Here is a 17,024-nt window from a genome sequence, read left to right as displayed (position 1 = left end):
TGACCCGCACCCCCATTCCTCAATAGGAGATTAAATCTGCTAATACTATGTGTGGACAAAATATAGATTTCATTTCATGATCACACATTATGTCTTTTCAAATAAACTTGCTTCGATTGGGTCACTCTTTTTTTTTATCCCATGATTTTGTAACCCATTTTTCACCCCTGTGTCAATTATCTACTGTGATCCTGGGCTCTACACACCCTCCGCCAACCTAGTCCCCATATATGGGGGACATGGGGAGAGCAACGGACTTGAACTCATGCTTCCTTCATGCCTGAGTGTCCAAGTTGCTCCTTTACACCTGACAGGGGGGGAGTTTCCCTGGTTGGACGTAGTGCGTGGAAGGAACACGTTATTCCAACCAGTTCCTTTCCCCTCCATCAGGCGCCCCGGCTGGCCAGGGGAAGGCAGTTTAGAGACCAGGATTACTGCATGTTTTTTGTGAGGGTACCTACCCTATTGGGTCACTCTCATATGTAAATGTATAGTCTCTTGTCGCCCCAATTTTTATTAGCCAGCTGAACGAGGATGTAAGACGGGCCAAGACTTCTTTGACTGCGGAGAGAAGCGACCTCGAGGCCGGCCTGGAGGAGGCCAGGCGACGGGCCTCCCGCATGGAGAGGGAGCTTGAGGAGCGGGCTGTGGACGGCAGGGAGCTAGCGGCGCCTCTGCGTAAAGAGCTGGAGGAGCTGCGGGCTCTGAGCCAGACCCAGGAACAGAGGGTGGCACAGAGCCACGGAGAGTCCCAGCAGAGCCAGGCGGAGCTGGCCAGCCTGGAAGCCATTTTGGCCCTGCTGCATCTGAAGGAGGTGGGGGAGCATGGGGAGATGTTTGATTGATTGATTGAAATATTTATTAACAGTTTGCAGAATTACAGTACATTTCAAGCACAAACTCAATACAAAGACTGTTAACTGTGAGTGGACGACCCAATTAAGCATTACACTTGTTTACAACAGGGTCCACCTTGCTCAATTCATCGAAACATTTAGAGACGTACAAATAGACACTTCTATATAGTTAAAGAACAGAACAGGAATTCATCATAAAGGAAGCAAAAAGGGAAAAGAAACATATACAGTGAGGGGAAAGGGGGGGGGGGGGTGGGGGGGGATTTTACAGGGGCCAGTTTCGAATTGCAGCCGTCCGTAGGTGCCCTTTGAGAGCGGTTTTGAAGGTGTCAAGGGATTTACATGTCTTAATTACTGTTGGTAGGGCGTTCCACATTTTGGTGGCATAGGAGCGAAAATAATTTAGTCCCTTGTTTGTGCCGAATCTGGGTTGTACATGGTTTGTTGTGAACACTCACGTATGCACGCATACCTTCAATTGTAGCACTAAACACGTTTCAATTCATGCCGTCGTACTAAGCACACACGGATCATGATTTAGTCGTTTTTGTATTGCAGGGTCCCGATGGGCCATTATGTGCCAGACCCTGCCTCATGCCTCCAGTGGACTGTTACAGAACTACACATCTAGCCATGTCTAAGCCAGGTACTGTAACACAGTTGCCAGACCAAATATAGTTAACTTTCATTCGCAAGTGTGTTTTGCATTTTGTGAGTTCAAACTTCAATAAATAATCCTGCTCGTATAGTCAAATAAAACTCTGTGAAAGCATTGGGCGCACAGGTCGTTGGTCCCTGCATTTCATAATCATACTTTGATACTATTATTATCTTTCTCTAGGGCGTATCCTACAGAAAGAGTACGAAAAGAAAATCAGATAATTGTATCTTTCCTTCCCTGTCTCGCCATCTTCCTCTCCACTCGTTCTCACCACCCCTCCACATCTCTATCCCTCACCGCGGTTCCCAATGTATCTCACCTGCAGGCGAGCGCTACCAACTGCTGCTGTCTGCACTGCAGTCCATGGAGTCGGAGCGGTGCAGACAGAGTGGCGTGGCCCAGCGGCTCCAGGAGCGTCTGAGTCGGGCCCAGGAGGAGATCTCCGCCCTGCACGGCTCCATGGACCAGAGAGCCTCCCACTACCAGAACCTCCACACCGAGCTGATGGGGAAAGTTAGCCAGGCTGCCAACACGGAGAAGGAGGTGAGGAGAGAAACGCTTGTTAGAAACATCTATAACACATTTTCGGGTCGAGACCAGATTCTACAAATGTAATGGAAAATCCTGACAGTTTTCTGAATCATGTTTCTATATCAGTGGCTCTCAAACTATTTCATGTCAAGGAACCCAGAAATTATATGTTAATTGGCCGCTGACCCCCATCACTCGGTGCCACGCTATGAGCTTGTATATCTGCTATCTATTCTATATTGGAGAAGTTGTACCCAACACATGGCAAGAAACCCAAAGCCACAACAGCTACGTCGCTATCGCAACACCCACAACACCATCTTACACACTACACCCACACACACTCACACGGCAGTGAAGTCACACACTTACCTTCGCAGTGTTGCAACGCTATCTCCTCCTATCGCGCCGAACGCCAAAACTCGACACCACCACCAAACACTGGCACTGCCACCAAAAATGCCTCCCTTCCACACTCACGCAGCCAATGCATTTGTTTACTACAAACATTATCGCCCGAAGCACCCACACCCCCGGAACACTGTTGCCCTTTCACCACGCTAAATTCGCCAGGTCTATGCAAGTGAGCACAAATTACATGTGAGAAAATGCATTCACAAGCCCACAAATGCCATTCAACACACACTACGACTCGCTTACAATTCGCCAACCTGCTCTGATAGTCTCCCTGACAGTCCTGTCCGCAGGAGAATAAAACAAGGAAGGAGAGGAATCTTCGCCTCACGATTTTGCTTATTCCTTCTAAATCACTGTATATAAAATATCGCTTACTCAGCGAATCTCTTAGTTAGGTCAACATTGTTCTTCCACAGAACTTGGTTTGTTCCAAACTATTACAATTACACCGTTCGAATTCGCCATTTCGCCTCCCGAGTACTTTTCATTACGCACACACACACGCACACACACACACACACACACACACACACACACACACAGGAATAGCCGTGCAGCCTATACACGGCGCCAGCGAGACAGGACGTTATAATCTTGAGTTTCATTAAATAACTGTCTTTCTCCACACGCGCACGTGCGCACACAACATTATTCAACTGAAATGCGTAACGCCAATATTGGGCTAATATAGGTAATATGCTACCAATATGTGGGTAGCCTACAGCCAGGGATTTACCCACGGAATGAATATATATATATAATCATCTATACCAGGGCTGCCCACACTTTTTTTTACTTCAGAGCTACTTTCAAAACGACCAGCAAAATAAAACTATCATCCCATTGGTTTTTATTTTTGGTATTTGACTTTGCTACTGATGATTGTACGCAACAACAAGTATTGCATTGTGTGTTTGAGCTGACAGGCCCTTTTTGATGTCAATCAATCAAGTCATCTCAGGTCATCTCAAGCGGCAGATGCAAAAATCGTTTTTTATATTAAAATTATATATATTTTTAGGGCCATGTCATGTGGTCTACCTGCAAAGCCTTTGTGATCTATACTGGTAGATCCTGATCTACCTTTTGGGCACCGCTTAACGTCAGATCAGCCGTTTTGTCGGTCAGCGCCAAAAATGCTCCCCGACAGCATAATCGGAGCAAATACCGGGCAGTGTGTATGAGCCATAAAGTGTTGACTACACTACACTAATAAGGACACATAATAATAACTAATAACCCATCCGTTACTACAAGTGGAGTCAACTCCCGCAATTTCCTTCTTCCCATAGTGCGCAGCAAGGTAACTCTGGGATGAGCGGCCGCGAAATTCTAGTTTTTCAATATAGCTAAAGTTTAAAATAATGGTTAAAAGCTAAGGTGACACTGGTGCGTTCCAGTCCTTAATGGGATAATTCAGCCGCTATCCCCAGCCATTCTCTATACTCTATACTCTATACTCTATCCCCAGCCATTCTCTATACTCTATACTCTATCCCCAGCCATTCTCTTCTCCTCAACTCTTCCTGCATTCAAATTCTTTTAGGTAATAATAAACCGGTTTCCTTGGGATGGATGGTTGTGTTCCACTTTCTTGTCTGAAAACTGTCACGTGCAATCACAGTCTGTGTATGTGTATGTGTGTGCACGCCTCTCCAGGTGAAGAGGAAGAGTGCACGTGTAGCGGCGCTGGAGAAGCAGTTGCAGGAGAAGACATCAGCGTACAGTCAGGCTGCACTGAAGAATACAGAACAGGAGAAACAGCTACTGGTACACACACACACAGACTTCCATAAGACAGACACACACACACACAGGTACATTTTATACAAGATTTAGTTTGTTACATGGATTAAAGTTCTCAGTCGCCACGACTGATTTCAGTCTTTTTCTATTCCATAGAAGCCATCATCATGTCTTCTGTGGAGGCATGTTGCACAGCGAAAACATTCTAATGATGCTATGCATTGAGAGCCTGTAGATCGTCTATTTTCGGGGTCATTGTTTTAGAGCATTTGATGTGGTCAAACTAGCAATATGTTCTGAAGCATCTTCCATAAACTCTGTAATACTCTCCGTCGGATATCTCATATGAAACCAAAGGTTAAAGCCTCAATCTGTGATTTCTTTAACCTGGTTGACGGCAGGGACAATATTACAAAAGAAGTACTAAAACATCATCATTTTACATCAATATTACTAAAACATTACTAAAACATCATCATTTTACATCAATATTACAAAAGAAATACTAAAACATCATAACTTTACATCAATATTACTAAAACATCATCATTTTACATCAATATTACAAAAGAAGTACTAAAACATCATCATTTTACATAAATATTACAAAAGAAGTACTAAAACATCATCATTTTACATCAATATTACTAAAACATTACTAAAACATCATCATTTTACATCAATATTACAAAAGAAATACTAAAACATCATAATTTTACATCAATATTACTAAAACATCATCATTTTACATCAATATTACAAAAGAAGTACTAAAACATCATCATTTTACATAAATATTACAAAAGAAGTACTAAAACATCATCATTTTACATCAATATTACTAAAACATTACTAAAACATCATCATTTTACATCAATATTACAAAAGAAGTACTAAAACATCATCCTTTTACATCAATATTACTAAAACATCATAATTTTACATATTGTGTTGATTGTTTAGGAACCAGCGCTAGTGTGTGGTGCAGCTCCTTTCATGCTGTCTCACAAATCGCACGTTTAGGACTTTGGTCATGAGTCGTGAGATTTTATTTATTGCGAACGCAGTGAGCCACTTACTATGACAGCAAGGGCTGAATGTCTGTGTGTGTGTGTGTCTGTCTGTGTGTCTGTCCCGCTGTTACACCACCCGCCCGCCACCAGAGGGCGCAGCTGTAGCACACACACACACAGGGCGCAGCTGTAGCACACACACACACACACACACACACACGAGCTGCGTTCGCTTCCCGCGTTTGCGCGTCTTACTTGTCTTTAATCCTTGTGTTGTCTCTGTTCGTCATGCCTTGTGTCTTCCTAGGAGCAGACCAGTAGTCTGCAGCATTACCAGTCCATGATGAGCAAGAAGCAGAGAGAGTACCAGCAGGCACTGGACAAGTGTAAGAAATCCTACTCTCAGCAGTGCACAGAGCTGCAGCACAGAGCCGAAGTGGTACGTTCTCTGTGTGTGTGTGTGTGTGTGTGTGTGTGTGTGTGTGTGTGTGTGTGTGCGTGTGTGCGTGTGTGCGTGCGCTAAAGCATAACGTAATGCTAACACCAAAAGGGATGCTGTTGTTTGCATGTTTCTTACATTAACCAAAAGCGAGCTGCTGGAAAAAAAACACTTTACTATATACCTTGAAGGTAAATCTCAACTGCACCAATTTCTTCCAGAGATAGCCGTTTTTTTTCTTTCAGAGATAGAATTGTCTCAATGACACAAAACAAGTATCTCGTCTTCTTCCCCCCCTCCAGCTGCAGTTGTCTGTGGAGGAGTCCCAGTCTCGGGTGTTTGAGCTGGAGCAACAGCTCAGTTCAGCCCAGAGGGAGAGAGAAGTGGCCCAGAACGATGTCCTCCTTCTGCAGACTTGCCTGGAGCAGCTCACGCAGGTTTGAACAGCCGCCATGGACCTGACCGACGTAAAGCACATTCAATGAGTCTTTGGTAGAGGTTTTGTTGTGTTGGGTATAGTTACACTGCCATGATGTAATCATGTAAGCTCAAATAATGGTGAGATGTCTTCAATAGTTGCTCCGTAGATTAAAGATTACTGATCAAACATTTGCTCCACATTGACATTGCACGGCTCAGATGACAAGATCCAGATTCAGATTTGTGTTAAAAAACAAGTGCTTTTGAGGGAAAACGGGCAGTTATGCTCCTGACATTTTGTCAATGAGATACTTCTCCAACACCCTAATAGACTGAAGTAATTATAGCGGGTCATGTTTGCATGTGAATTGTAACAGCTGAAATAAATAATATAATATCAATATTCGGATATTAACCTGTGGGCCACATTAAGTGCCCATGTATGTAAAAATAATGTGGCACCACTCAAGGTTAAAAATAAGTAATGTGGTCAAATATGGCCATGATAGACGGCACTATCCATGTTTTTTAAAAGGTCTTGTCGAGCAGCTGAAAAGATGTGTACTAGAGGTCCACTGTAGTATTTACAAAGAATACATATTATTACCTACTGTATAATGCATTGTGAGATGCATTTTTATCATAGAAAATTAGAGTAATTCTAGAATACTGTTGATAGAACCCTGCCTCTGACCTTAGTCAAGAAATGTGAGGAATTAGCAAAAACGTTTAACAATTATATCATCAAGTGTCAGAGCTGAAATTGCTACAAGGGCTGGTGACCTCTGTAGGCAACAATGAGCAATTGAAGCAATCATATCATACATAACCTTTTACAGTACAGTGTTGTTTTTTCTTTTTGTGTTTTCTTGAAAGGAGCGGGAGGCGGAAGCAAGACACAGCGAGGAGGTTCTCCAGAGTTTCAAAGAGCAGGCAGCCACGGTCAGTATAAAACGCTACCCGTCTATCGAGACACATCAATAAATAAGAGCATGCATGGTCCCAACTGTTGCTGGAAATCCTTGACAGTGTGGTTCGATATGATGTTTTTTAAAGCCACTATATGCGTTTTACAGTTTAAAGATTAGAATAGAGCCCTTACATGAAATGCTTGTATAGTTCTCTAACAGGATGGCTGCATGTAATGACAATCATTGTTTTGTATATGGAAATGGTTGCTATAGAGCAGTGGTTCCCAAACCTTTTCATGTCAAGGACCCCCACATTTAAAAGATCTGCTATTTATGGAAAACCGTGAAAATGTGACGCAAATCTTTGAATATATATTCTTCAGTGTATAATAGCAATATGTTAGTCACAATTGCAGCACCTCATGGGACTCCTCGGCTACCCACACAAAAAGCCATGAAATAACCTTTGATCAGAAGGGATATTTGCTATAATTAGTTTTATATCTTTGTGTTTGTCAGGTGTGTGATTTGGATGCATCCCTGTCAGCATGTCGGAAAGAGCTGAGCTCCTACCTGAAGCAGATGGAGGAGACGAAACACAACTATGACATTGAGCTGCAACAACAGAACAATACGGTGCAGAACTGGACAATAATTACATGCACTTTCTACTTCGCCTATGATTCTTTCCACTTTAAAGGGATAGTTCTACCCCAAAATAACTTTTTCTATCGATTACTCACCGCATGGAGACTTGAATTCATGGAGATTGTTTTGTTTTTGTTGCATTCCTACTTCCCAATAATTTCCCAATAAGCTCCCTATACTCCCTATGGAGACACAAAGGAAACTCTTTATGTCTCCATAATATATTTTTCTGGCCATAGGGTGCAAATTCCAAATTGTGCTACTGTTATCTACTGGCAAATACTATGAACATTGAGTGACTGCAGTTTATTCTTAGCGGTGAAATGTCCCTTTAAGGGTGCACACATGTTTTCCTCTCCTCTGTTCAACCCCTCTCCATCCACTCTCTCTCTCTCTCTCTGAGTGTAAACCCACTCTTCCATGCGCGGCAAAAAGCCGCTCGTGGCAGGCGTCACTTCCTGGTTTTTAGACAGCTGGTGGATGGAAATGAAGCTCCACCCACGTCGGCCAGATTCCCGGAAAAGCTTGCCCCCGCGGCAAATGGAAGCAGCGCGCAAGCTTCATTTTCCATCCACTTTAGGAATCTTCGTGGCGCTAAAGAGTGTGCCTTGTGCACTGACTGTCCCCTCGCTGTCTCCAGATGTCCTCTCTGAAGGAGGAGCTGTGTGGGGCCAGCCTGGCGTGTCAGAGCTCCAGTGAGCAGAACCTGCAGCTCCAGGTGTCCCTGCAGGAGCAGCAGAGCATGCTGACGGAGAGCAGCGTCCGCATCGCTGAGCTGGAGGAGAGTCAGAGCGTCCTTCAAAGACAGGTCTGAGAACGGCAGTTCACACACACACACACACATTCACACACACACACACACACACACACACACACAGAAGCCTGTCTGCTGCCTAACCTGCCTTTTCTTTTTAGTAGTAGTCCTACTCGAGAAGGAGTAGTCTGCAGTCCGCACACTGTTTCGTAGCTCCCACAGGAAATGTATTTATTTAACCCATTTAGATTCAATTTTTAAGAGTGAAGAGAGCCTACTGTCAGCTGTCCAGCAGTCCAAATATTATTAAATAAGTTTCAGAGGCCAAGTAATGTCGGCAAGGTAAATGTAGGCCTATATGAAAACACTGTCTCATTATGCAAGTGAATTAAATAGCATAACATTTGATTGTGGGTTGATAACTATAGGCCTATACAAGGAGGTTAAATGGGAGGCTATTGTGCAGTCAAAGTTACCAATACAAGCTAGTTAATTCAGCATTCTTTAATTGACCGGTCAGGCCGCCCTGTAGGCCTCGTCCGAGGCCTATACTACTAGGCCGCAATGGCTAAAGTTTTCAAATAAATGTAGTGGAGTAAAAGTACAATATTTGCCTCTGAAATGTAGTGGAGTAGAAGTAAAGTACTGAAAGTTGGTAATACCTCAAAATTGTACTTAAGTACAGTATTTAAGTAAATGTACTTAGTTACTTCACACACACACACACACACACACACACACAGACTCAAATTCACACAGATTGTAAACAATTCAAAATGTATGCTCCTGCGGTCAGGGGGAAAAGACCAGGTGGAAAGATGAACCGGTGACCTGATTACCAGACCGCCTCTTCTTTACCAACTAAGAACTTATCCCAGAGCCAGAGCATTGCTTAGCTGCCCAACCCCAATCGGATAATGCACAGTGAGAGTGTATATGCAAAGACACATGATTCATAAATAGCCTACAAATATTTAGTGAATTCAGCTGGAGTAATTGTAGCTCGTGATTTCAATTATATGGGAGGACGCCATATTTCTGGCTGCTGGTTGTGCTTTATTTATGAAGTGCCCCATTTATGAAGAAAAAACAAAGCACAATAATCTCCATTCACTGGCTCGAGCCAATGCAAGAACAGTGTGCTTGGGGCCAGGTTCTCTGGCCTGTCTATAAAGATCTGCTTTGGATAAGAGACATGGTGAACTCACAAATGAGGCTCTATTAAGGTTTGTATTTCACTGTTTGATTATGTAACACTGGTTATTTATATTATGCATTGAATGAAACACAAAGAAGAACGTGCATTTGAAATAGGATGTTTCTCGGCATCCGGAATCCGATATGAATCGCAGAGGTTTCCTCTCAAGACATACAATTCAGTGTATACTGAAACACAACAGGCGAATTCCTGTTAGGATTCTATTTGCTAAATACGATGTGTGCTGATGTGTCTCTGCAAGTGACAGTGCTTACATATTTTATAGTTTTTTTTCTTTCTTACCTAAATAAGTTTCATATTTTCAAGTCCAGTGACATTTGTAATGTTTTTTCCTTGTGATGTTTTTCTCTTGTCTAAATGGACACTTGGTGTCTTTGGGTGCCTTGTAGTTTCATTGAGAACTACAACTCCCATGAGTTATCATTCAAATTGAAATGTTTGACATAGGTGTGATCAATCATCCAATCAAATGATGAACATATATATCTGTCCTATGTCACTTTTTGATTATGCCTGAAGAAGGTCAGTAGACCGAAAGCTTGCCAAAAATAAACTGATTGTGCGCAGATCTGAGTGTGCGGAGCTTCCCTTTATTTTTCCTCAAGTCCAGTGACATAAACGTCACGCTATAAAGGAAGGCGTGTCTGTGAGCAAAGTTGTGTTTCTCTTCTAAAGGTGTCGGCGTTGGAGCAGGACCTGGAGCGTGCGCGGACCTCCCTGGAGGAGGGGGTGAGGAGGAGGGAGACGGACGTTCAGGAGAACGACAGGGACGTTCAGGAGAAGAAGCGGCTAACCGAACAGCTCTCCGAGTCCGTCACGTAAGTGTAAACTGTGTCCCCGCCGGGGGATATCGGTAGAGTTGACACAACGTTGACCACCAGAGCTCAGCTTGCAACCTGTGATCAAAAACAAACATACGGTACGGACATACTGCAGTGGAGGGAATCGTAGGCTTGTGACGTGCATAGTGATTTTACAGCTTTTATCAAAGTTTGCGACAGAAGACACGGTAAGTTACTTTAAGTCGCTCTGGATGAAGAGCATCTGTTAAATTCTAGGGTTGACCCAAACAAGTTGAATATTCGAAGCTTCATTCGATGGCACGGGATTCGAACATGAAATAATAAAAAATAAAAATAAAAGCTGATCTACAAGCCCACAACACATTGCAGCATGACATGTTGGAAGCTTGTAAGATCTGTTGCCCTTACCTTGTTGCTTTTACTCCGCCCTCTTGTAATGTGGTCGACTTACAGTCTCGAGGAGAGCGGAGAGGTAGGGGGGAGCCAGGTTGTGCAGTGACTTGTAGGTGGCGAGGAGTAGTTTGAATTCAATTCTGTGTTTAACGCGGAGCCAGTGGAGGTCACGGAGGACTGGAGGGAGGTGAGCAGGCGGGGCGGCTGAGTTTTGGACGTACTGTAGTTTGTTGAGGGTTTTTGCGGTGGTGCCATGATAGAGGATGCTGTTGCAGTAGTCCAGTCGGGGTGAGATGAAGGCGTGAATGAGGTTTTCGGCGGCTGAGGGTGTCGGGGAGGGGTGGAGACGGGCGATGTTTTTGCGGTGAAAGAATGCTGTTTTTGTGATGTGGTTTACGTGGGGGAGGAATGAGAGGGTAGGGTCGAAGATGACAACCTAGGTTGTGGATGCGTGTAGAGGTATTGTTGAAAGAAATGATTGGTCATACATTGTCTGCTGCCTTCTGACCATTTACTATTAAAACAATCGGCACAGAGTGAAAGGGGATTTTAACTGACACTGGAGTGACTATTCAATGTTATATAACTTCCCAGCCTGTGACCCAGGCAATGAAATGCTGCGATGCCCTGTGGGCCTGGGCCGCACGGCCCGTGAGACAATCTTATGACTGGCACTTTGTGTGGGTTTTAGCACACGTGTGTTCTTAGGTCTCTGTGTCTCTTCAACTAGCCCATCCCTCCACTCCATACAGCGGCGTATAAATGTCTGTTCTGTTCTCAGATTGACTACCAGTGAGCATGTGTTTTGGGGGCAGCTGTACTTCATTCTTAAAGACCCCTGGCTTAGTGTTTCTATAGTATATTGTCTGGGGGAAGCCATTAAAGGGCATGTATCCTTAGCCTATTCCATCGTGCCTGTAGGACGGTAGTACTTCTCCGGACCGGGGGTTTCTGTTTGTGCAGCAACATTGCTCTACTAGGGGCGACTACAATGGGAGCCATGTTCACTCTTAGGTGGGTATTGAAGATGGTGTGGCATATAGTATTATTATATCCCAGTGGTCATGGATTATTTTGGCAATGTGTAGACATCCTGTACTGTCACAATCCCGGAGTAGTATGCATATTGTGCTGCATGTTTCACCCCTTTCACCTGAAGTGATTTCAGACACGCGCATTGTTGACTCTTTTGCCATAACGCATTGCGTACGTCCTCTTTTTGGGTGCACCTCTCCGCTGCAGCAAGCTGACGTCGGAGGTGACGGACTGCCGCAGCGAGCTGTCGTCCATGGAGTCGGAGCTGCGTCGTCTCAGGAGCGAGACGGGCGCCAAAGCCTCTCAGATGGGCTGCATGGAGCGGAGCCTGCAGCACACGCAGAGCCTGCTGGACAAGGAGAAGGACATGGGTACGCTGCAGCCGCAGGGGGACGAGGGACGTTTAGTAGAGAGACCACTGCTGAGGCACCAGCCAAGCACCACCAGTCTTGCTGAGAGGACCCGTTTAGACCCGAGGACGCGTCTTGTGTCACCATAGCTTTTTAACCATTATTTACCACTTTAACTATTATTTTATACTTTAGCTGTTGAAAAATTGCAGATCTACAAGCTCATAGAGCCATCTGCTATTATAATGTTTTTAACTCCTATCTTTTCTCCCTGGTACAACATATTTTGAGATGGGGGAGACCAATTTCATATATTTTTGGGGGTTGACATGAAATAGTTTGAGCACCACTGATATAATAATAATAATAATAATAATAAAACTTTATTTGTATAGCACCTTTCATGACATGAAATGCAGCTCAAAGTGCTTTACAGAGCAATGGAGAAAAAAGAAAAGAAAAGCAAGGCATAAACATTAAAAAAAACAAGCAGTAATGCAATACAGTGAGGAAGGACATGAATAACAAAAAATAAAAGATCAATTAAAAGCAAGGGTGTAGAAGTGGGTCTTGAGCTGTGCTTTAAAAATGTCTACAGAGGCTGCCTGTCGAACGTACAGTGGGAGTTTCCACGCCGTCGGCCCATAGAAGCAAAAAGCTGCTTCCCCGTATTTTTTTGTTGCCATTTATTTAGGCAAAGCGAGCAGGCCAGCAGTGGAAGACCTTAGGGGGCGGTTTGGGACATATTTAGGCAGGCAGTCATGTAGGTAGGAAAGTGCGATACCATTGAGAGCTTTATACACAAGTAAAATAATTTTTAAATTATAGAAACATTTAGGCCTGACGGCTAAATAAAAAAATTGTCTTCTAAATCCTGACAGTTTTCTGAAAAACCTATGTTTCTATGTCGGTGGTACTCAACCTTTTCCATGTCAAAGACCTTTATTATCTGTATTTGGCCACAGACCCCCATCTGAAGATATGTAGTTCCAGGAACCCCCCCCCCCCCCCACCCCACGTTCAAAACGTTCGCTCTGAAAGAATATATATTCAAAGATTTGCGCCACATTTTCACGATCTTTCAAAAATAGCAGACCTACAAGTTCATAGCGCGGCACTCTCGGTTACCGCGCTATGAGCTTGTAGCTTTGTAGCTTTTCTACAGCTAACGCATAACACAATGCATAAAGTGATTAACCCATTCTGGGCGGGAACCCATTTTGGTGTTAGCACTATGTCATGCTTTAGCTATTGAAAAATAGCAGATCTACAAGCTCATAGCGCGCCACCGAGTGGCGCGGTACGAGCTTGCAGGTCTGCTATTTTTGAAAAATCGAAGAACGACTGACATTTTTAGAATCTGATCTCGGGTCAGAAAGGGTTAAAGTCTCTCTCTCTCTCTCTCTCTCCCCCAGTGGAGGATCTGGAGGAGAGGCTCCGGCTCCGCGAGGCAGAGAGACTCCGCTCCGTCCAGCAGGCCCAGGCTCTGGACGGACAGCTGCAGGCGGTGCGCAGCGAGCTGTCTGGAGCTCTGGAGCACCTCCAGGAGCTGAGGGACGTCCTGCAGAGGACCCAGAGCACCGCCGACGAGCGGCAGGCCTCGCTGGAGAAGACCACGGCGGAGCTTAGGTGAGGAGAACACGCCACCGCCGAAAACACTGAAATCTGTCCGGATATATGCACACTTAAGGGACGAGAGGCTCACCGTCTGTGAAGAGGAACTCGCTTCCAACACTGTTCTTAAACTATTCTTCATCATAAAAACAAATACAATGCACGTGTTGTATATTTACATCAAACATCCTCAGGGATGCCCATGGTCTTACAGGTCAAACGTGTATAGATAGAGCTTCGCAGTCCCGCCCCCTCCCAAGGACCAGAAGTGAATTCCCCGTTCATTTTCCTCATAGACTTTTCAAAAAGTATTTATATAAAGATGTTTACACCGCGGACAAAGCCAACTCGAGTTGTGACGACAAATGACAGTAAACCCAATGTTTTGGGCCGATCAAATTATTTGTAAGAAGAAAAACATGGCAGGATACAACACTTTTTGTTTTGTTTTTCTTCTTACAAATTATGTGATCAGCGAAATAAATAAATAAATACTTTTTGAAAAGTCTATGAGGAAAATGAATGAGAAAGTCACTTCTGGTTCTAGCGTCGTCTTGAAAGGGGGGCGGGACTGCGACGCTCTATAGCATGCATGTAGTATAAAGGCCTATTCGTAGTCCCGTTTTTGACGCAACCACCGAAAACTACAGAATGATGTCACGCCGCGGTGGTCACCACACAACACCTCTCTGTTTTTAGTAACCACCGTTTCGGTGGTCACCTCTTCACCAAAAACTGGACTATGATGAATAGGCCATAAGTGCATACATGCATACTAAATTGTGATCACTGTTCAGCGACCCACCAGCAGAAAGTTCTACGCTTAGTCTAGACCGTGCTGTATTATGTTGGAGAATGTTAATGGATTATCATAATCTACAAAATGGAATCTGTATCTGTGAACTAATGCTTTTTCCGGTTTTGAGAAGATCATATCATATCAATGTCACGCATCTACTTTCTCCTTATATTTATTTTGTATTATTTTGTTTTGTTTAGATTACATTTTACATTGTTGAAGTTGGCAAGATGAGAATAATATAAATTACGTTTATAATGTCAGATCATTTCTATCTCATGTGCTATATTTGTTGTATTATTATTTTGTGGGCACTTGAATTCTCTTCATAAATGCCTTACCATGGCTCATGTCAACACGTCTTTGTGTTTCAATACATGTTGGCATAAACAGTAAGCACTGTCACACTGTGGTACAAGTACAGTACAACAAGCACCCGAGGGGGGAAGTTCTACACAGCGAAAACTTATTAATCAGTTGTTAGTTTAGCAGAGCTCATCTATTAGTTCCCGTTATGGGTTGTCTTGTACCTTCTCTCAGAACAGTCTACTCTGTAGTTATATCAAAGTACTAGTTGTATACGTGCAATAAGCAAACACATTTAATTAGTTTTGGTCACACTGTGACCTGAACATTGTTGTAACGAGTGTTATCTGCTTTGACCAATAACACACTCCTCGAACAGACTGCTACATATGTGCTATCCCCACCAGATGAATCGCAGAGGGGCTCTGTTAAATCTTCCCTGCCAGTTATTGCAGTTTGACTATTTCACTATAGTTCGCAATTCACTATAGTGTGTGTGTGTGTGTGTGTGTGTGTGTGTGTGCTCGCGTGTGCTCGCGTGTGCATGTGCGCGTGCGTGCACAGGGAGAGCCAGAGGGAGTTGGAGGAAAGGACCCATGAGGTCTTGGACATGGACAATGCCCTCAAGGAAAGACAGGGGGAGCTACAAGAGAGAGCCAAGCTGGTACAAGGCACACACCCATTACACATACACACACTTGTATATTCACAAACTGTGCATAATATAACGAAATGGCTAAATATATTTCCCTCCCTTCTCTCTCCGCATGTCGTCCTCGACTCTGCATCCTCACCGTCCTCTTCCGCACCACCACCTTTCTCTCTCTGTCTCAGCTGGGCCAGCTGGACGCGGCCATCAGAGACCACAAGCTGGAGATGGAGAGGAAGGTCGAGTGTCTCCAGACCAATCTGGAGGCCAGAGAGGCTGAGCTAAGAGACGAGGACCTGAAGGTTAGGAGGGTTAGGGTTAGGGTTAGAGGCCAGAGAGGCTGAGCTAAGAGACGAGGACCTGAAGGTTAGGAGCCAGGTCGGCCACACAACTCTGACCAAATCAAGCTGGTTGTTTTATACGCTTATCCCATTCTGACCTGAGATCAGATTCATACCAGGTTTCCGCCGGACACACACTGGTCCTGATGAACCCATTCTGACCTGAGATCAGATTCTAAAAATGTCAGTCGCTCTTCGATTTTTCAAAAATAGCAGACCTACAAGCTCGTATCGCGCCACTCGGTGGCGCGATATGAGCTTGTAGATCTGCTATTTTTAAATAGCTAAAGCATAACATGATGCTGACACCAAAATGGGTGCCCGTTCAGAATGGGTTATTACACACACAGCAGCCAAAAAGTGAGAACAAAATAACTAGTGCTGTCCAACTAGAAAATAATCATCTGGGGACAGTCCCAAAATAATTAGGTGACCCCCATGTTGAGAACCACTGTCCAAATGGCTCAAATATAAAATATTCCCCTCCCACACCTCCCCCTGGCCAGCCGGGGCGCCTGGGGAAACCACTGTTGTTTTTGGCTAGCCTCGGAAAACCAGACGTTTTAGTCATAGTTTTTTGAAAAGTGTTTACATTTCAGTAACCTGGATTACATTAGATAATTGACACCGGGTGAAATAATCGTGGGATAAAAATGATACGAGGAAAACAAATGGCTAAAATAAATAAATATGCAATTAGTTGCGATTCAAATAATGAATCGCTTTTAACAGAACGGCGAGTTAATTGCGATAAAACGTGTTTACTCGGACAGCCCTAAAAATAACATAATAGCTAACGGATCATGAACGTGTATGCGTGCGTGCGTTTCAGTGTCAGGAGTTGAGCCAGCAGCTGCATGTGTGTCAGGAGAAGCTTCAGTTTGTGTCTCAGGAGCTGCAGGAAGACCAGTTTCACAGTGAGACTGTGGCCGAAGACCTGGAAACGAGTCAACAACTGGTCAAGGAGAAGGTAGAGGCAAATGCACAGACAACTAACTGTATATACACCACACCAACTACACATTCATTATCTGCAATACATTGAAAACAATCTATAGATACAGTTAGTACATATGATATAGAATTTTCTCACTATATTAATGGACACTACCTATGGC

General features: G+C 44.0%; 1 protein-coding gene across 1 annotated transcript in view; it reads left to right on the top strand.

Annotated features, from left to right (window-relative positions):
- The window catches only part of ccdc18 (coiled-coil domain containing 18), a 29,497-nt gene that overhangs the window by 5,820 nt on the left and 6,653 nt on the right, over nucleotides 1-17,024 (top strand). Inside the window, exons 8-22 of the mRNA XM_083782733.1 lie at nucleotides 521-815; nucleotides 1,416-1,503; nucleotides 1,844-2,061; nucleotides 4,126-4,236; nucleotides 5,533-5,664; nucleotides 5,967-6,101; nucleotides 6,961-7,026; nucleotides 7,515-7,631; nucleotides 8,284-8,451; nucleotides 10,292-10,434; nucleotides 12,055-12,218; nucleotides 13,613-13,826; nucleotides 15,481-15,580; nucleotides 15,751-15,867; nucleotides 16,739-16,876. Coding sequence (XP_083638859.1) covers nucleotides 521-815; nucleotides 1,416-1,503; nucleotides 1,844-2,061; nucleotides 4,126-4,236; nucleotides 5,533-5,664; nucleotides 5,967-6,101; nucleotides 6,961-7,026; nucleotides 7,515-7,631; nucleotides 8,284-8,451; nucleotides 10,292-10,434; nucleotides 12,055-12,218; nucleotides 13,613-13,826; nucleotides 15,481-15,580; nucleotides 15,751-15,867; nucleotides 16,739-16,876 — 2,206 coding nt within the window. The remainder of the gene's footprint in view (nucleotides 1-520; nucleotides 816-1,415; nucleotides 1,504-1,843; nucleotides 2,062-4,125; nucleotides 4,237-5,532; nucleotides 5,665-5,966; nucleotides 6,102-6,960; nucleotides 7,027-7,514; nucleotides 7,632-8,283; nucleotides 8,452-10,291; nucleotides 10,435-12,054; nucleotides 12,219-13,612; nucleotides 13,827-15,480; nucleotides 15,581-15,750; nucleotides 15,868-16,738; nucleotides 16,877-17,024) is intronic.

Source organism: Protomyctophum parallelum (genome assembly GCF_964188405.1).
Source record: "Protomyctophum parallelum genome assembly, chromosome: 14".
Lineage (NCBI taxonomy): Eukaryota > Metazoa > Chordata > Actinopteri > Myctophiformes > Myctophidae > Protomyctophum > Protomyctophum parallelum.
This window is presented reverse-complemented; position numbering and strand designations above follow the sequence as displayed.